The following is a 19,761-nucleotide window of genomic DNA, read 5'->3' as shown; positions in this document are numbered from 1 at the left end:
CAATTTGTTTCAAGTTAAGAAGCTTTATGGAAAAATTCCAGTCCTCTCACTGGAAAATTCTATTGTATCGCTCTATTAATTTTGTACAGTTAAACATTTCTGCTATAAGTGATTCTTAGGGTGTTGAAATAATACGAAAAACTCGACGATGTCTATACAATTATTTATTTATTTATTCATTTATGTACACTATCGATACACTATGGATTGACTGCATTCATCCATCCATTTGTCGCATTAATTTGTATTACTCAGTAATATGTCAAATAGTACATTTATTCAATTACTCAAGCAATTGTAACCGTGAGTTTATCTGAAGTTATATACTAGGGTGTAGAGTTCCGTTCTGTGTAGCACACAATTGTAAATTAATATACAAATTCAATGCAGAAGATGCATGGTATTGTTCTTCATTCGTCATTTCGTGATAATCAGGAGTATTGATGAATAATTACGATTGAAGATGTTACGTAAAAAATACTAATAAATGATATGGCGTGAAGGCTGTCAGTTCACACGATATTACTCCCTCTTAAAGTCAATATCAAGATGAATTTGACTCAGTTATCACAGCCATAAGGAAGCAATATTATACGGAATTAGAGATGATATTTTTTTGAGTAAATAAACATTTTGTTTCTCTCTTCCATTTCTCTTCTTATAGTCATCTCCTCTGCTAAATTCGCCGTTAATCCACATTTTCAAATATCAGTTGCAAATACAAAGAGAAATCAAACAGAATACAATGAAGACAACAGAATACAATAGTGCAAAGTTAATTGTCATCTTGTGAATACTGAACTAGTTAATTTTGCATTGTGGAATCATTCGATTATTCTCTTCTTTTTTTATTACCTCATTCTCAAGTATTTATAATTATGCTAAACTTCCTAAGCATCAACTCATCTCTCACACATAACGAAAATGATTTATCGTTTAATTCGAGAATTTATAATTTGTGACTTTTATTTTCTAATGAACTAACTTTCCTGCTTTGATTTATATCATTTTTTTTTATCAATACGAAATATTTGAAATTTGTAGTAGTAGTAATGAAAAAATGAAGATACCTATATTTTCCAAATCTTTTCAAATGTCGAATTTACGAAATATATACAATACATTTTAAGGTTCGAATGATATTAATTTGTATACAAATACTTGGATTCAGCGTTATTATTTTTCAATCGTTTTTCTGGTATGTGAGCTCAATTCAACCATCTACTCACTTTTACTCAATACACTTTGTATTTATACTCCTGGTGCAACAATAAAAAAAATTTTATAAGTTTAACGTCGTAAATAATGGAAATTGAAGCAAAATAATGAATTTAGTCATAGCAATTCAACGACAAGAAATTATTAAATGATTAAAAAGCGAAAATAAATACTTGAGTTAGGATTGATTCAATATTTTTCAACTTTTTATTGCGTGTCAACACGTTTAGTTGTAAATTTTTATGAAAGTAGTAGAGAAAAAGATATAATTCTCTAATTTCCCCATCATGAATGGAGGTTTTTTTAATTTACTTCATTTTTTGAATATCTTCAAAATTATCAAATTTACTCAAAAATGTTAGACTGCTTTTCCTTTCTAGTACATGAAGTTCCAGCTAGAAGAAAAATCGTCTGTGATGTTTAGTAGTAATTGCCAGTGTTATAAAAAAAATCGTCGAATAACCGGAACATCTCTAAACGGAATACTTTGACAATTCAAAGACCAATTTTCGTTACTCCCCTGAACCTTTAAAGACTGATGATGTATATGGTGAAACTGTAAAAAGTGCGACTCTGTCCCTTATAATGCCATCTAACCGTGATGCATAACGAATAGAATTTTTGTAATTTTTCATTTTTCCGTTTTTTTTCCTCGACCGAATGACCAAATGATCGAATGTCCTGCACTCAATTCATTGCCTCGAATCAATTCAAAATTTTGATCATCTCCAGTATAATTATTGTTCGGAGATATCATCATCACTAACAAAGCCAATTTAACAAAATATCATTCATTAATAAACTCTTTGAAATATAAAAGTTGAATATTTCCACTTATCTCATCTCGATTTTTTTCCCTATCGAATTTATTCTCTTTTTCTTCCTTAAATGTTCAATGCCTAGCTTCGCGTAACGTCCAGCAAAACCGGACCCGGTGATTTATTGTATATCAATCCGCTTCCTGAAAATGTTGATGTTGAAGTTCTTGATATTGTGGATGTGTAAGATGGACTCACTGGTGATAGATCCTCATTTTCAGCATTCGTTCTCTCAAAGTGCCTCTCGCCCTCTCTTCTTTGCAAAAAATATTTGAAGAATTCGTACCTGAAATTAAAAGTGGAATAATCTATTGATAGAGAAGACTGGCCTTGACAACTCTGTTCCTTTCGCATTTACAATCTCGAGATGCGATAAGAAGTGATAGGAGAAGTGATAACAGGCATTGTTTACATCTACCCGGGTCTTTATCGTATACGTGTGCTTTGCAACCTGATATTTACCTAATACTTGATCTCCCATGAGGTTCAATTATTGTAATTGTAATGGTACTTTCGTGAATAATGATGACAGAATCGACTTAAGGAAAAAAAAGATTGTTCTTTTGACATCTGTATAGATACTTAAATTTTATTTGAGGCTAACCAAGGAATTCAATCAGAGCGACTAATAGTCAAGGAGAAATAATGTAAGTAACTTACGTAGACCAACAAATAGCTGTCGCTGGCGTTTGATAGATAATTCTGGCTTTAAGGCCCCGAAAGTAGCCCTGTACACCGCCAAACCTGTACACTAGTTTAAAGGCATGTACCATTCCCTGTACCTGGACGTCAACCTGTTGAGTATTGAGAACAGTTTTGCATACATCGAGGGGGGTTGTGCAAGCAGCAGCTACTGCACCTGCCATAGCTCCTGATAAGATGTGCGCCTGAGGATTATATGTATGCTGCGGATTCATTATTGATTGTCCAAATTCATAAGCAATAAAGTGTAAACTCTGGAATGGCACGTTCATTGCCAATTGTGTTGTGTAACTTCTGTAGAATGCAAATACACCCTCTGTTCTGTAAATGTGTCGTACACAGTCTAAAACATTTCTGTACGGGGAATTGTACATCTGCAGTCGCTGTTTAACCACTTCAGCTGGATTCATAACTCCATCATGTAATATTGTTGCAACGCATCCAGCAGCTCCATAGACTAGATGATTGACCTGTGAAGTTGTTTTCGATACCATACGATTTTTCAAAAATTCGTAACACGAGAAATAGAGTGCATGCGCTGGTCCAGCGCCGGCGACCATAGCACTCATACCGCGAATTGGTCTCAGAAGCCCCTCCTGCTGTACCATTCGGGACATTACAGCACGAATACTGCCACCCCCACCTGGCTCCGGTCTTAGTGCCTGCATTCTCGTCTGTTCGGTCAGAAAATTGATATGAAAAAAAAAAATAAAATAGACATAAAATATACATGTTTATCATATGAGCAGGAATTCCTCAAAAAATATTTCCAACTTATATAGATATTCATAACGACTAAATTAAAAAATCAAATTTCCTGTAAGTCTAAAACAGTTTCCCACAAGGGATTCCCGAAACATTAGCCAAGTGATCAACATAATTCGTTTTTTATATCCGAAAAAAAATATGCGTGTGACACAGCAACTTCTAATGCATTTCTGATCACCGTGACAAGCAAAAATTCCATTTTCATGACAATTACATGTATATGATAAGCAGGAATCACCGGAACAATGAGTATACTTTAAAAATCAATGTAATGACATAGTTGAATCATCATTGGATCGTAGACAACTCTTTTTCCTCCTCCTCACCACTGCCAATGTACCCCTAGTATACCACCAGATGCATAAATAGAACGAGTTGCACTAGCTTAGGCTCTTACGTAATAAGAAAAATACTTAAAGTCAAGTATCAACGTTTCTTTTTGCTCAAACCTCAACAATACGATTGTATAGAACAAATCAGTCTCTTATTACAAATTATTAGATATCTATTCGAAGGAGTCTATCCATTCTACATTCAATCTGTATGTCATTATCACGAGGAAAACGATGATATAAGTTCCGTATGTATGCAAGTTTCCTCCTATATTCGCTTGAAAATGATCTTCGACTTCAACCACAATTTGCGAAGAATTTTCACCATCAATTTTCGTGTACTGATTCAATTATTTTATTATTACACTCAATTTAGTTGCGGAATAATTTGTCTCATCATTACCTGGTATTGAATGTAAAAAAACCGATTGATGTAAATATTTACAACGCCGTATAGAATCAAATCAATTGGTATTATCTTATTAGATTTGCGACTCTCATTGTCATGGGATACGTATTTTTCACCACAGGCTGGTAATTCCGAGAAGTTGTTTCATAGTATAGTTTATTAGAATCGACGGGTCTCAATCGCCATGTTATATGCTTCCAGTGATTAATGAAAGGTTTTTCCAGTGAATTAATAAAAATAAAGCTCAAAAATTGCATTACCTCTGAGAGAATACTTGGGGTTCAAGCAAGAAAATTTGTGGTAAATTGATTAAATTTATTGAATTTCTGTATTTATGATAATGTATTTTGCAATATAAATGTGAAAGGAGTAAAAGAGGCTTATCTGAATAATGAGGGCTTTATAGGACAATCCGGAGATATTTGTTAGAGGGTATTTTATCAGTTTGGAGGAGGCCTTGTGATGTTTTCCTCTGGAACGACTCGGTAACTAGATAATTACATGATTGCTCTTGGTGATATATTTTAATGAAGATTTTACTTTCCACTCTTTATTAACTGCTTCATGATCTCGTGCATTAGATATAGAAATGTTAACGTATCTCCAGAATATCACGTTTGGAGAGGGAAGAAATATCTAAATACATTTTTTCAGGTTTACCACTTGGCCACAAAAGTTTGGTTATGTAAAATCTCTTTCGACATATATATTCCCGTGGATTGCGTCCAGGTACATTACCTTAACACTGTCGAAGGGATACATGACGCAGTGCTCCATTATCCCCGCAAAGGCACCGGCAGTCATGTTGACACCGACCGATGTAGTTGGCAATGATTCATAATCATCAATATCCATTTTTTGTTTGTTGCACGTTGTTAACCGTGTAAAAACGGTGACGATGGCTGTTGGATAATACAGGTGCTCCCAGACGACTAAGCTTTCCCCTCGTTATCAAATTAACAGTCGTTAAATTTCTCGTTTTAAGAGGTTAAATCTGTATGAAATGATTTCACGAAGGTTTATGGCGATGCTTTAGGGACCATCAAGACCTTCAAGACACCAAGAGTCCACCAAGGATTCACCTTGAGTCAGCTTAACTCTTAATTCAATACTACTTCAACTGTACTCATTCACTACTGGTAACTGGGCACAAACCACAAACTGAAAAGCGAAATTGTGACGATGTTATCAATCTACAAGCGGTGGGGGGTGCGAGGGAGAAAGGACGAGGACTCTGCGGGGTGGAGGAGTTTAATAACCCTGCTACTATCATTGGAATAATTATTTTTGGTTGATATGAGATACTGGAGATGTGGAACTGGAGTCTTGGGAAATTAGTCAACTGGAGATTTTTGCAAATCTATACAAATCTTAACTCTCGCAAACCGGTGTTCGGTCTTACCTCAACGATGGATGCTCTATCCCCACTCTTGAGGGTGGCAAGCAGATTGTGCAGGTGTCGATACAACTGTCTGAAATTACTTGGGAGTGGAGAGTTGTATTGTGGGCTGTTGGGGGTGAGGGATGATTATTGAAATTTGTATTTTTCAGGGTCGTTTTCACTGTTAATGATCCCGGATGAGACACAATTAGGAAATAATAAATTTAGGTTAGAATACGGAGCACGTGGCGCGCGTGCGCTTATACTGAGGACCACGTGGTTATCGTTTGGAGAGGTTGGTTCCTATCCTATGCGGCTAGAATAAGAATAATGATCGGGGAAAGAAGCACGTCTAGGGAAATGCAGATGAATAATTGTGATTAAAAAATTAAAATACTTTGAAAATTTTATTGAATATCTATTGGTCTCTCTTGCTGTCTTTAACTTTTTCACTATGTACACCTTACTTCATTCCAATAGCGATATTTTTTGCAAATGTTTCCTCTTCTATTTTCTTTTCATGAGAAAATAAACTAATAAAAAATAATTAGTGATTAGTAAAGCGTATAATGCAGCAATGCTTGATTTTTAAAAACCCGAAGCATACCTATCCTTTTAAAAAATCATCTATCTAATCTTCAACATGGAAAATTCATGAGCTGAGTAAAGAATTCCCTTAACATGTTTTGCAGTTATCACCTTTCACACTTCAAAAACATTCTCCCTATGACCGTCCGTCTATGAAAATATAAATGTTTATTTCCAAGTTATTATTTAATTTGTAAATAATTTGAAATCATTTGGGAATATCCTGCAGTAAAAATAAGAAAAGAACGATTCGTAGTTAAGACTTAGAGATACTGTAATAATCGTCGGTAGTGAAAGAAGATGCGCCATGTTTGTGTAAACGAAGCGGTCGTTTTAAAAGCGTTTAGAACGGGAACGCAACTGGTGTAAATCCCATAAAGATGATAATTTCATCTGATAAGAGACATATGAGTGCAGTCCTATTGAAATGATTCAGTAGATATTGATAATTAATTTAGAATCTAGTTATGGTGATAATAACTGACGCAATGAAATGTAGAATCAAAGAGGGTAGGTCTTCCTTCAAGTGTTTCGACCTACGCAAATTGTACTTTTTATAACTCGCTAAACGACGAAAAAAGGAGAAAGAGGGCTAGCGGGTTTATAATCGTGTAAAGAGAAGCACAAAAAATGTTGTGCCACTCATGAAGCCCCATTATCCATCGTGCACAACGCAGTCACGATTGAAGGGTGAGGAAAAAATATTCAAGTCCACATACATCAGTCGGCTAAAAGTACTTTTACGGGGAGGACGATTGCCTTATGAATCGCCATCATGGTGAGTTAATTAGAATAATTCATTATTAAGTTGAGATGATGCGAAACAAATTGAGTGTTTTTTCTAGCAGGACCTACAATGGTCTGGGAAATTATTATGGAAATGGGTTACTGAGGCTTTTATGGTAGAAATAAATTTTGCAACTGAACTAATAGATTAGACCAGAAATGAGTAATAGAGTTTGAAGTTTTCCGATTAGGTCGCTTTTTAAACTAGAAAATGAGACTAGGTTTATCCAAACAGCAGCATGTCATCGAGAGATATTAAACGAATTGAACATACATAATTGAACATACTTGATTATTGTGTGAAAGAATTTTCTTCTAACTTTATAATTGGACATGTTTAATAAAAATCCATTTTTTTTTTCATTTTCATCTAGAGTCTATTCGCAATTGTCAAACTTGGATATGCAATGACCATTGCTACTCTTCTTCTCATGTTCTGGGCATCAATGGTCAGGATGCATGAGTTGCCAGTTCAATATCCTCCCTGCTTTTTCAATCCACTTTGCACATGCTCGAAAGCAATCCCCGATCTTGGAATTGTCAACTGCGAAAATGTCCCAATGCCCAGAATTCCACAGCAGATCAATTCCTCCAAAGTTTTTATTCTCAAATTGGGTAATAACGGATTACGGCACATTCAACCCCAATTTCTCGTTACTACAGGTATTGTTGAACTATTAAATAATGAAAGAAATTCAATGATTTTTTTTAAATACTAGATTGCGTATTTGTGTCTTGTCCTTCAGGTCTTTACAATCTGCAAATAAGAAATAATCCTCTTGCGGATATACCAGACGAGGCGTTTCTAGGGCTTGAAAGATCGTTATGGGAATTGGAACTACCGTACAATCAACTTATCAAAGTACCCAGCAAGTCTTTCAGGCATCTCCAGAAATTGAAAATTCTCGACTTGACAGGTAATTAATTTTTTCTTTGATGGAGTAGCTATTAATGAGATTTCGAGGGAAATCTTGCGAAAAAATTAATTTTTTTTTTGATTCATGAGGGCGATTTTTAATTGCTAGTTTTTCTTCGTCGTATCATAGGAAATCAGATATCCTCGATAGCCGCAGACAATTGGCGAGGCTTGGAAAATTCCTTGCAAACGTTGCGCCTCGGCAAGAATACAATCGATAAATTACCAGCCGATGCATTTACCGGACTGAAATTCCTCGAAACACTAGACTTGAGGGAGAATAATTTAATGGAATTCGATTCATCGGTCTTTCGCGATGGAATGGCGCATTTAAATTATCTTTATCTGAGTGGAAATCAGATGACAATGATTCCCTATAGCCAGTTATCGCCATTAAAACATTTGAAAATACTGGACTTGAGTTACAATCAAATTCACAGAATGATCCAACCACAAACTGAACCTGAAATCAAGGGATTGCAAATCTCTTTGGATACTCTAAGATTGGATTGGAATCAAATTGAGATGCTTCCAGTTGGTTCTTTTCAGCATTTTTTCAAAGTCAATAAGACATATTTGAATGGAAATCCTATTGAGCATGTGGAGGTTTGTATGAAATATGATGAGATATTTACAAAGATTTTTCATACACTTTTCTTTAAAAAAAAAAACATCATGCTAAATAGTCATTTTGCAAGAATCCTTGGAATTTTGATCAACCATGATCGAATGTATCGTAAATTGATTACACATAGTTTAACAGCATCCTTGTTATATGCTTGTAAATGTTATAATTATCGAATATTAGAAAATCTGGGCGATTACATACAAAGTTTTAATATCACTAAAAATACTGATTAATACGAATCGATTGATTGAATTCGTAGGAGGGTGCATTCAAAGATTCGAAAATTCGAGAACTCTATTTTACTGATTGTGACATCAGAGAAATGGATTCAGCATCATTGAGAGGTTTGGAATCATCACTGGAACATCTAGACTTGTCCGGGAATAACATAACTGATCTTCCCAACCACATTTTCCAAGAATTTGATTTTCTCAGAACTCTGATTTTTCGCGAGAACAAGATTACAGCGTTTTCTCCACGTAAGGTTTAGTTTGCGATAACGTTTCTTGGAAAAAAGCTTTCAACCAAAAAAAAAAACAACAAAAATTTTAAATCTCTTGAAGAAATTTATATAGCAATGAAAAAAAAAAAACCTGTACTGTATTATTAATACTTTTCCAAGTTTTTATATTCATATAATCCTCATAGAATTTTGTATTAAACACACGAAATTCGTCAATGAAATTTTTTTGTTCGTGTAATAATTACAGAAGAGGTATTTACCGGATTTCAATATTCCCTCTATAACCTGGAGTTGAGTGGCCGAGAAAATGCAGCTGTATCTCTTCAAGACCTTCGTCAAATGCGCAATTTGCGATTTTTGTCCATCTCCAAAATGCCTCAGTCGACCCTCTCTCCCGACGACTTCCTGGAGTTTGGAATTGATGTTAAGGAACTGCATATCATCCAGAGCAATCTCAATACCATTAAAGGTCACACCTTTACCCACGTACGAGGGATAAAATACTTGGATTTCTCGGAGAATTCTATTTCCTTAATCGAGGAGACTGCTTTCACCGAGGTTGGACATTCGCTCATAACTCTTAAACTCGCTCATGCATTGTCCACGACCGAAGTGCCGGCGAAACCATTTACAGCACTCACCAACCTTCAATATTTGGATTTGAGTAATAATCAGCTTCGCTCCATGCCTGAGAATTCGTTCCACTTTTTAAAGAGGATTAAACGGATTGAGATTCAGGATAATGAAATTTCAGATATTAAAAAGGGGACATTCCAAGTAAGGCCACTAATTCGGAGAATTAGTAAATGCACAAAACGATTTTAGTAATTAATTAGTAGAAGTAGAAATTTTGTGAAATAATTTCATCAATTATGTAATTAATATCATGAACGAACTCAATCAAGGGGGGCATTAATTAGAATACGTTTAATGATAATGAAATGCAGTTAAATAATGTTACGTGTAATAAACTAAAAGTACAATGAGAGGAATTTTCTATGAAAATTTTATTACTAATGCGGCAGAAAAAACGCGATGTTATGATCGAGGCACAGTATAGTGATGGAAATTTTATTGTGGATAAAGAGAGCCCCAAAAGCTTTCAAGAAATTCTGTGAATTTTTATCTTTAACAGAACTCAATTTTTTTTTACTGTCGGCAGATTGCAATTCTTTGGCATTCTTGTACTGCAATTTTTGTAGAAAATTTCTTTCTGGATGGAGTATTCTCCACATATGATGATCATTTGAAAGTGGAATAATAATTATTACAGGGTGACATTCACTCCACTCTCGAAGAAGTTAACTTTGGATACAATCATATATCGAACCTCCAAACTCATGCATTTGTCGATCTAGCAGCAATGACAATTCTCAATCTCCAGGACAATAAGATTGAAAAGATCGAGAGACGCGCATTCATGAATATGAATCGGCTGAAGTACCTAAATCTCAGGGGAAACAAAATGAAGACCGTCAATGACGAGTCTTTTCAAAATTTACCAGATCTGGAATTTCTCGATATGGCTTATAATCAACTAACTGAGTTTGATTTCGAATGGTTTGACCAAGTTGGCACTCTTGCAGCACTCAAGGTCAATGTCAGCCATAATTTGATTGCACGATTGAAGATTAATTCCTCCACTTATCTTCCGGCCACTAGCAGTAAGTATAAACATTAATAGAACATTGATTCAGCCGTATTGCAATTGGAATCTATCATTCCAGTGTATTTCGCTGGTGGTGGAAGTCTACAATCAAATATCAAAGTCCTAGATCTCAGTTGGAACAACATAACCGACATAATGAAGTTTTACTTCCGTCCAGTGGAGTACTCATTAACTCACCTATACCTGTCAAACAATGAACTGCTGAACATGACTCAAGGTGTCTTTGGATCTCTTCCCCATCTTCAATGGTTAGATCTTCGTCACAATGATATCATAGAGATTGAGTTCGATTGCTTCAGAAATACAAAGAACATCCAAGTGCTTCTGCTTTCCCATAACGATATTATGGATATATCAGCAGACGTTCTTAGGACACTGAAAAAACTAAGGATTTTAGATCTCTCTCACAATCGACTTAGAACACTTCCGGATAATGTTTTTACTGAGCCAAATCTCGAGAGCCTCGATCTGTCCCATAATCAGTTCATGAGATTGCCAATTAAATCACTCTCCGGACCTACTGCAGAATCTCTTTCAATTCTTGATATGGGCTGGAATATGCTCTCGGGGATTCATACAACTGATTCTATATCAAGGCTTAAGGTGCGTTTTATAATACCCTAATTCATAATAACCACTCCTCGCAAAAAAAATATGGTAGAAGCCTATTAAGGGCTTACAAAATACCATTAATTTTCCAATATTTTTCAACAAATTACCAACAAGAACATATCAATTTTTTTACAACTTGAAGCACATCAATTTCCATCAGGCGATAATGCCAATGAGTCTACTTTAAGTTGTAAAAATATAAATAACTTATTATTTGTTTTTTTTTTTTCAATCTAAATTTGAAGTACTTTGAAACACTTTTAAATGCCGTTTCCACGCAATTGAACAAATGATTTAGAGAATATTTAAAGTTTTTATGATTAATGATTTAGTTTAGCGTCTTCCAACCTGCTGATTCAATGATAGTTTTTGTTCAAAACAGTCATCTCGTTTCATCCAATTATAGAATCGGTGCAAAAATTGAACAAACAATCTACCTCCCCAGGGTCTTACTCACTTGGACGTTTCCTATAATCGCCTGGTGCGTCTGGATGATGGTGTTTTCTCAGAACTCTCCCACCTGACAGAATTGGACCTCAGCCATAACAAACAACTTCTCCTGGACAGCCGGGGTCGCACATTCTACGGCCTTGAGGACTCCCTACTCACTCTACGTCTCAGCAACATCTCACTCCTGAGTGTACCTGAGCTCCCCTTCCATCGTCTGCGAACACTTCACCTTGCCAACAATGAACTCGCCTCGATCCCCGCAGAACTAGCCTCCAACCTCTCCTCTCTTCACCACCTGGATCTCAGCAATAATGACCTCACAGTCGTTCCCCTGATCACACACACCCTCTCTGAACTTCGTAGTTTCAATCTCGCTTGCAATCCCATCACTGCTGTCACCAATACGAGCTTCCTAGGTCCAGCTGACAGTCTCATAGAGCTTGATATGCGAAGACTTCCGCTCTGGACTTTCGAAAGTGGTGCCCTTTGCAAGGCTTCAAAACTACGTTCCCTTCACTTGACCGCCTATACTGTAATAAAAAACTTTAACCTGCCGAATTTACTGCAGCATAATCATGGTCTGAGACATCTGCACATTGACATTCAGAATGAAACTAATTTGGAAAAAGAGATGAAAGGTAATTTTCCAGCTAAACTTTATAATTTCACATTCAGTGGACGGGACTTCAAATCTGTTGATAAGAGCATTCTGATGGGGATGAGGTCTCCTCATCTTCATTTCGCACTCTACAACACTTCTGTTGGCAAAGTCCCCAAAGAAATGTTCGAAATTGCCAGATCAGTCAGAAATGTCACTGTTAATCTCTGGAATAATGATATTAAGACTCTGGAGAATCCATCTAATGGACATAAACCTGGGGCTACCAACAAGAAATTTTTGATGAGGCTGAGAATGGCGGGTAGTCATTTGATTTGCGACTGTGACATTGGGTGGATTGAGGGCTGGCAAAGGAAGCAGAGACAGTATCAGGAGGACAGATGCTCCTATCTACCTCTCCGACAGTATAATTTTGAGAGGGACGAGAATAATGAGTACAGTTGCTGGGATAATGGTTGGGATGATGATCTCAGGGAGAGTTATTGCTCCAACAAAAATAATAAATCTGTGCAGAAAACTTTGAAGGATGATATCGAGTGTGGATGGTCTTCAACTTCGAGTTTCCAGGTCTCTTGGGGTCTGATGGTTATTGTGGCTGTCTTTGCAGCTTATGCCTAGTGAGGTATCGAAACAAGACCATGGAAATAAGCCGATTATTATTCGTCAATTGTTATACGAGGCTTGAAAGAGTTCGTCATGGGATTCATCATTCTTTAATGATGAATTCCTTCGGAGAGGGTCATGGAGGTTAATAGCAGGAGAAATTTAGTTAATAATCTAAAGTGTTTAATGTTAGGAAATTCTTGAGTAGGGTAAGTATAAGGAGAGGTGTGTGCTGAATATAAACTAATGCAAGATTAAGAATGAATAAGAATAAATGAATTATAAAAGTGATGTGTTTTTTTGCTTTGTTTTTTATTTTTAATTTTTTTCACGGATAAAATTGCCATTATCTTGTCCAAAATTCTTTAAAGGAAAAGTATGGTACAAGTAAAAATAATGAGTACCGAAATTATAAACATGATATATTTATTGCTGTTGTTAATTGAAAAATAATATTTGGGAGATAATACTGAGGACCATTTGTAGGATAGGAAGCCAGATGGAACCGAAGATAAAGAATAGGCAGATGTAGATTGCCATCAACTGGAGACTGAAAATTACGGATTTCATGGCTCTTTGGTGGGTGTTTTTTAAGGACAAAATCGCCACGCTTTTCTCCAGAATAAATCTGGACACGAAAAGAAGAATCTGGAAAAAAAACAAATTCATTGCTTTCCATTTCTGGTTATTGTTCATACTAAAAAATGGGATTGAATTTTTTTTAACAAATAACAATAGTAATATATAACAAGGAATTAGTTTTGAAAAAAATTGACACATATACTTGTTTGTGATTAAAAAAATTCCATACAAAACGTTGTCAGCATTGAACTTCAAAATTTCAACTTAATTTATTTGCTAATTTGGTGATTTACTTGTATCATCGGAGCAATATTGACGAGAATAAAGAATAATGCTAAAAAGGATTTTCCTGTCGCTTGGCCCATAACCTTCAGGAGTGATACAAATCCGTAGTCATCCCAGGGAATCCCCTGATTCTGTTGATAGTACGCCAAATAATCTCTTGTTTTAACCAACAAATTTAAATTCTCCACCTTCAGTGACTCTTCACTTTTTTCATTTGGTCGAATGACAAGTTTATTAGATGACATGGGACCAGGATTCGATATACTATAAACATTTTTAGATTTCCACTCGGGTGCTCCAAATAATGAAGATAGATTGAATATTTCTTGAGTGAATATTTCAGGAGGTTTCGTCAACCAAGAGTTAGGAGCATCTGCCCAATCATTTGAAGTGACGGAATCGGTGCATACGAGCTCGTCGACACGTAAAGAGTCTGGTGGATTCAATTTTGCATTTTCTAAGAATTTCTCCATGATTTCTAACGCGTCGAGTTTCTTCAGATGATTCTTCAAAATTAATTATCATCTTAGAAGTGCATTATGCAGACGAATGATCCTGTGCCATAATTTTATAGATTTGATCTTAACAATTATAGTAGATGAATTTTTAGATGGCCTGTGCATATATGTGTATTATTTACAAATGCCGATTTTCAGACATACTTGGAAGAAAAATATTGGAAGTTTGCAAAAATAAATTGTCAAATTTTTATTGTATTTTTCAGTGTGAGAATTATCAGCAACATTTGCAGTTTTCAACTTTTTTTTTTCTAGAGACGTCAAAATTTGAGACGCACCATTTCTCACAAGATTATTCGAAAAATGATCAAATTTTAAATAAAATTTGTGAAAAAGTGATAAATAATAGAAAGAGGCCATTATTATTCTTACTTATTTCCCCAACTTGAAAAAGAAAAATTTTAAAGTCCGTGTTGTTGACAATGTTGATGTCAAAACTTTGTTCATTTTAAAATTTCACCAACTTACTGTAACCGCTTCATCAAGTTCGTCATCAGACATTTGAGTATTGTTATTTCTTGCAGATTCAAGCATTTTGACAAATTTTCATGTATTTATCTAATTTCAATGATAATTTTAAAAAAGTTGATATATGTTTCTTTCTCAAATGAATGAATAAATGAATGTCGCAGATTGTAATTCCCTTTCTCCTCACTTCATCGCAGAATCTTTTTCCAATAGTTTGATTCAATTCATTTCATTAGGTAAAAAGAATATCACTGCACAATTTAATTGATGATGGAAACATGCATTTATTGACAAGATAGATATACAACATGGCAAATATTTTGTTTTTACATTTCTAAAATCTTTAACATAATCAAATCGACGCTGACAATAAAAAAAAGCGATATTCAATCATCATAAAACCTATCATTGCAAAAGAGCTTAAAATATAGGCAACAATAGTAAACAACACTCGATTCCCTCAAAATTTATGTCTTCCGTTCCTCAATACGCGAAAAGAGTGCAAAAATAATTTGGGATAAAATAATCCTGATAAAATTATCCACACCTAATTCCCAAATTAATGCATTAACCCCCTTACCCATATGTTTTTATAAAAAATAATTCTGCTCATAAACTTTTGGCTATATTAAATAGTTGTGTGAAATTCCACGGAAAAAATTAAGCAAAATATCCCATTTTTCTTGTATTACTTCCAACTACTCATAACAAGTGCAGCTTTAAAATAAGAAAACATTTGTTGATATTATGGTAAATATGAAATTATTTCTTCATTGCTGATCTCAATATAGCAGCCCTCAAGGACGTAACCATTTTCTCAAGTTCTTCAACTTTCATTTTTAAAAGTGTATTGTCTTTCTCAAGCTGTCCAGCTCTCGCTATCATCTCACTTTCTTTCGCTTTCTTGTTCATCCTAGACTTTCGTGATGCCTCGTTATTCTTTTCTCTATTCTCTCGATAGCTACAGTCTGACATTCTGTCATCTGAATCACTCTCTAGAGATCGTTTCTTGCCTCGATTCGTCGTCCTTGCGTACGATGGCTCGATCGTCAGCTCAGGTTTGAATCTTTTCGGGATACACCTCGTTCTTGTTACTCTTGATGAGGATGGCTCTGTGTCCAATTGTGTACTTGAGCCTAATATATTTATGGATGTAATTGTTTCCGGCTTACAATCAACTTTTATTGGCTCTACACGGTTCAATGTTGAATGTTGAAACAGGTTTTGGGTGGGTACACTGGCTGAATCTGTTGAAACACTACCATCTGGCGACTGAATTTCATCCTGAGGAATAAGAAAAAATATGACTAGAAAGGAATAATTATTAGTGATTTCTTTTCGAGATTAATGTTTTTCTCAATCTCGACCAGTTAATTGCAACTATAAGTAGAAAGTCAGCGCTGTTTAATATATATTTTAGGAGTTAATGTTTAAAATTAAAATTGTTTATTTCCATGTAACACTTACATCACACAAGTAAGATAGAAGATCGAACGAATTTAGTCCAGTATTGTCGAATGTATTAATACCGCCATCCCAGTTCTCTCTCTGGTGAGGCTCATCAACCTTCTCATTATCCTCCAACTTAATCCACTCGTCGGTTCTCAATGCAATTGATGATTTAGGTGAATCCAACCAAACGTCCGGCATATCTACAGACTCGTCAATTTTCTCCTCCTTGGGTACGTATTTATGGGTCATTTGCGTGTTAAATATATTCCTCGCAGCATCTATTATGTCTTTGTTCTCCCCCAATGTTTTACACCCGTAAGTTACCCCCTGGCCCACTTCAGCTGTCCCCGAAGTCGTTGAAACGCTCTTATCGTCCATTTTCCCGCCTGGGAATAAAGAAAAGGTAATTAATTTCAATTTCAATATTTACCTAGAGATTTTAATTTTATTTATTTAGAAAATAGTTCGGGCAATGTATTGATAGAATTAACTATAGCAACATAATTCATCAACATTAATATGTTCAAAATTTTTTTAGAAATAGGATTCATTATCATTATCTGTCATTCTTTATCGATTGAAAATACATAATTAATTATACGATTTACCTATATATCCTGTTGTCTCAGATTCACCTATAAGAAAAGCGCATTGTCCCTGGAACGCTCCCATACAGAAGTCGCTCAGGTCTTGATAATTCTCCTCCCAAATAGAAAATGCTGTGTTCTCTTCCTCGTTGCTTGACGAACTTTTCACAATTTGTGAACCCCAGGGATCCTTCATTTCCATCACCGGCGTCTCCAATGACTCCATAACAACGGTTTTCACCATAGCCGTCGACACAGGCTGCACGTTCACGCCATGAGAAACACATGACGGATTCTCCTTCCGGTTGCATGATGTTGTTACCTGGAATCGATTCCTTTATTTTGACGTTTGTTTGGATCATTTTTTAGATTCACTTACGGTAAACTCTTCTCCTCGCTCAAATGAAATGTTGCTGGCCGTTGAACGCTTGTAAATGGGAGGGATTGTGTAGGCCTGCAGCATTGTAAAATTGGTGATAATGATTAAAGGAAAAAATCATAAACCAATACGTTATAAAAATCAGACAATTCCACTACCCCCTTCATAATTCCTCGAAATGCCAATCCTCATTTAATCGATGAACGCGCTCTAATAGAAATTAGATACAATTTCGATTCCTATTTCTGTCTTCATTATTCGTTTTGGCTCAGAAATTAATGAAATTAAAAAAATTATTATTTTTTTAATTTCATCTCAATTATTTATTGATTATTTTTCCCACCCAAATTTCAGCCAATAGAATTGCACCATTTGTTGATATTTTGTATAGCCTACCTCGAATATCAGCGATAATTTTTTGAATATTTTGGTAAACAAACGACACTTAACCAAATAAACCTCTTTTCATGTCATGGCACAATTCTCTTGGCCGAAATTTGGATAGGAAAAATAATCCCCTGAATACCACTCGAGCTTCAAAATTATAGAATATTTCCCTCTAGGTTCCCTGCATACAAATGAAGTCGTCAAGTTTTTCAGGAAAAATCACTCGTGCTTCGCACTCGTGATTTTTTAGCCTGAAAAACTTGACTCCTTCATTTGTTTGCAACGAATCTATCGGGAAATATTCGATAATTTTGAACCACTTGTGGTATTATATGTGAATATTTTTATTCAATTTTTACCTGATTCGATTGAAATATTTATAAATGTACATTGAGATATTTTCACACTAAATCATTATTAAAATTTCAAACGCTCATTGTAATTATGATTGCGTGATAGGGCCCTAACAGTCGCACGGATTATTCAAACACAATTACAAAAAAACCCAGTAAATGTTTTGGTAACTATTTTGTCTCCTTTGTAATTCAGAACTTCACAAACATGACTCACTAACGACTTTTTAACATAATACTCTCGGCAGAGGGATTCACAATATTTCCGCATCTATATCTACATCTCGTTATCCTATTATGACTTATCTAACTCCCTGATAATGACTACAAACGATCCTCTCTCTCGACCACACTGGAATATTATGTAATATTTGTCTTTCTATATCAGTCTGTCCAAATCTGTCGAATTCTGGTGAATAATATTATATTATAAATTACAGAAATAAAAGGCTCAGCGGTATAAAGCCAATAGGTAAATATTCATTCTAATTATTAAGTTGAAAAAAAAATCACCAAAAATAATGAGCAACTCTAACAAAATTGTGGCCGGGTTAATCTAAACTATTTAAACTTTTTCCTTTTGATAATTTTGATTTCCATGAGTCATTAACGTTTTCACCGCCAGAATTTCCATCAGAAAAAAATTCTCAAAAATATAACGCAAGTGTTTCATCATCCTGGACCCCATCTTTAATGATTCTAAATGACGGAATTCTACTGGATTAATCGATTCGAATATGTAAAAGTATCGGATTATAAATTGTAAACGCACTAGAAAATGCCATGGTATTACGTAAACCCCTTAAGTGTATAATAAATATTGTACTTACCCTCCCTAAATCGATAGCTTGATGTACTCCTTCCACTTGGGACGGATTTTTCACACGCAAAATTACTTTGGGGGACCGTGATTCAATGGCCCTCCCTCAAAACTCACTCAGTTTTTTTTGTTCCTTTTTATTTTAATAATCTTGTTTATTGCACACTATTTGAAGATTAGGCTATTCAATTGCTTATGAGTAGACCACGTTGAACGCACAATTGTTGGTCGATGGCCGTGAACGAAATGCGACGTTGAGAGTTTAAGTTTGAGACTAGTGAAATACGTCACCAAACTGTGAATTCTTACCATCGGTTAGACGAGGTGTGCAGCACGTCACAATTCGCCAATCAATGAATGGCTATCGTCATTGCGAGCCAATGGCTGCAAAGAGATAAAGGAAAGTGGGATAGGCTGGAGCATACGTCATTCGAGATAGTACGGACAACAACCCATTGTTACTTGAATTTCTTGGAACGTCGATAAGCCCACTTGGGAACCCCCACTACTTGTTCGCCGGGTTTTATTGGCGGCGAGACACCCTGGTCTTGAATTTTCAATATTACCGTAAAGATTATAGAGGAGATTGCTAACGCTTATTGAGCGACTACAACCGCAAAATTTGGTAGCGGTGGCGCATGAAGTATGCTGGTGAACATGCCTGTCGGTAAGGCACGGAGAACGGGGCTGGGCTGGGAGCCTTTGGGTGAAGAAGGCCCAGGAGCTGAGAAAAACGCGAAAAACGAGTAAATCGATTTTAGAATATTCCCGGAGCCCTAGGAAAATCGGAAATCGTCTCACGAGTTGAATGACGTTGGTCAAATTACCCTAGCTGTATTATTTTATCTGTAGGAGATTATTCAATACATGGAAAAAACGGATGAATAGGAGAATTCGGCGTCAAGGTTTATCAAATTGTACCGTTATAATTGCTTGACTATGTCAATGTTTAAAATCGCTGAACGCAA

The 19,761-nt window shown here is 35.5% G+C and overlaps 4 protein-coding genes across 6 annotated transcripts; 1 reads left to right on the top strand and 3 right to left on the bottom strand.

The window, feature by feature from the left end:
• Positions 1-151: 151 nt before the first annotated feature.
• LOC135170592 (mitoferrin-1) lies at positions 152-5,976 on the bottom strand. 3 transcript variants are annotated; one of them, XM_064136566.1, is made up of 5 exons: positions 5,650-5,976; positions 4,986-5,408; positions 2,697-3,412; positions 2,235-2,322; positions 152-2,179 (listed from the first exon to the last, which is right to left on the bottom strand). In XM_064136566.1, the coding sequence occupies exons 2-5, from the start codon at positions 5,100-5,102 to the stop codon at positions 2,168-2,170; spliced, it is 933 nt and encodes a 310-aa protein (XP_063992636.1). In that variant the 5' UTR covers positions 5,103-5,408; positions 5,650-5,976; the 3' UTR covers positions 152-2,167. The 3 variants fall into 3 exon arrangements, with proteins under 3 accessions (XP_063992636.1, XP_063992634.1, XP_063992635.1); XM_064136564.1 differs by having other exon boundaries at positions 152-2,322; positions 5,650-5,967; XM_064136565.1 differs by having other exon boundaries at positions 152-2,322; positions 4,986-5,967.
• An 868-nt stretch (positions 5,977-6,844) lies between these two features.
• On the top strand, positions 6,845-13,253 carry Chp (chaoptin). Its single transcript, XM_064136556.1, has 9 exons — positions 6,845-6,994; positions 7,377-7,665; positions 7,749-7,919; positions 8,049-8,524; positions 8,806-9,025; positions 9,257-9,786; positions 10,283-10,673; positions 10,737-11,281; positions 11,736-13,253. Exons 1-9 carry the CDS (start codon positions 6,992-6,994, stop codon positions 12,975-12,977), a joined length of 3,867 nt encoding a protein of 1,288 aa, XP_063992626.1. The 5' UTR covers positions 6,845-6,991; the 3' UTR covers positions 12,978-13,253.
• Positions 13,254-13,257: 4 nt separating this feature from the next.
• Positions 13,258-15,024, bottom strand: LOC135170593 (uncharacterized). The gene is made up of 3 exons (XM_064136567.1): positions 14,816-15,024; positions 13,838-14,335; positions 13,258-13,610 (listed from the first exon to the last, which is right to left on the bottom strand). Exons 1-3 carry the CDS (start codon positions 14,879-14,881, stop codon positions 13,401-13,403), a joined length of 774 nt encoding a protein of 257 aa, XP_063992637.1. The 5' UTR covers positions 14,882-15,024; the 3' UTR covers positions 13,258-13,400.
• A 50-nt stretch (positions 15,025-15,074) lies between these two features.
• On the bottom strand, positions 15,075-19,070 carry LOC135170591 (transcription factor VBP-like). The gene is made up of 5 exons (XM_064136562.1): positions 18,804-19,070; positions 17,234-17,308; positions 16,876-17,176; positions 16,283-16,653; positions 15,075-16,099 (listed from the first exon to the last, which is right to left on the bottom strand). The coding sequence occupies exons 3-5, from the start codon at positions 17,096-17,098 to the stop codon at positions 15,578-15,580; spliced, it is 1,116 nt and encodes a 371-aa protein (XP_063992632.1). The 5' UTR covers positions 17,099-17,176; positions 17,234-17,308; positions 18,804-19,070; the 3' UTR covers positions 15,075-15,577.
• Positions 19,071-19,761: the final 691 nt, after the last annotated feature.

Source organism: Diachasmimorpha longicaudata, chromosome 17, assembly GCF_034640455.1.
Source record: "Diachasmimorpha longicaudata isolate KC_UGA_2023 chromosome 17, iyDiaLong2, whole genome shotgun sequence".
NCBI classification, from domain to species: domain Eukaryota; kingdom Metazoa; phylum Arthropoda; class Insecta; order Hymenoptera; family Braconidae; genus Diachasmimorpha; species Diachasmimorpha longicaudata.
Note: the sequence above shows the minus strand (reverse complement) of the source record. Positions and strands in the feature narration are given on the sequence as shown.

Excerpts from the sequence above, each read along its gene's own strand:
- Chp (XM_064136556.1), top strand. Across the intron at positions 7,666-7,748 it reads CCAATTTCTCGTTACTACAG|GTCTTTACAATCTGCAAATA; the intron begins GTATTGTTGAAC and ends CTTGTCCTTCAG. Across the intron at positions 9,787-10,282 it reads TTAAAAAGGGGACATTCCAA|GGTGACATTCACTCCACTCT; the intron begins GTAAGGCCACTA and ends TAATTATTACAG.
- LOC135170591 (XM_064136562.1), bottom strand. The coding sequence starts at position 17,098 with ATGGTGAAAACCGTTGTTATGGAGTCATTGGAGACGCCGGTGATGGAA. Across the intron at positions 16,654-16,875 it reads TGAGACAACAGGATATATAG|GCGGGAAAATGGACGATAAG; the intron begins GTAAATCGTATA and ends CTTTATTCCCAG. Across the intron at positions 16,100-16,282 it reads TTCTATCTTACTTGTGTGAT|GATGAAATTCAGTCGCCAGA; the intron begins GTAAGTGTTACA and ends CTTATTCCTCAG.
- LOC135170592 (XM_064136565.1), bottom strand. The coding sequence starts at position 5,102 with ATGGATATTGATGATTATGAATCATTGCCAACTACATCGGTCGGTGTC. Across the intron at positions 3,413-4,985 it reads ATCCCTTCGACAGTGTTAAG|ACGAGAATGCAGGCACTAAG; the intron begins GTAATGTACCTG and ends CTGACCGAACAG. Across the intron at positions 2,323-2,696 it reads ACAGCTATTTGTTGGTCTAC|GTACGAATTCTTCAAATATT; the intron begins GTAAGTTACTTA and ends TTTTAATTTCAG.
- LOC135170593 (XM_064136567.1), bottom strand. The coding sequence starts at position 14,881 with ATGCTTGAATCTGCAAGAAATAACAATACTCAAATGTCTGATGACGAA. Across the intron at positions 14,336-14,815 it reads AACTTGATGAAGCGGTTACA|AATCATCTGAAGAAACTCGA; the intron begins GTAAGTTGGTGA and ends TTAATTTTGAAG. Across the intron at positions 13,611-13,837 it reads ATATTGCTCCGATGATACAA|ATTCTTCTTTTCGTGTCCAG; the intron begins GTAAATCACCAA and ends TTTTTTTTCCAG.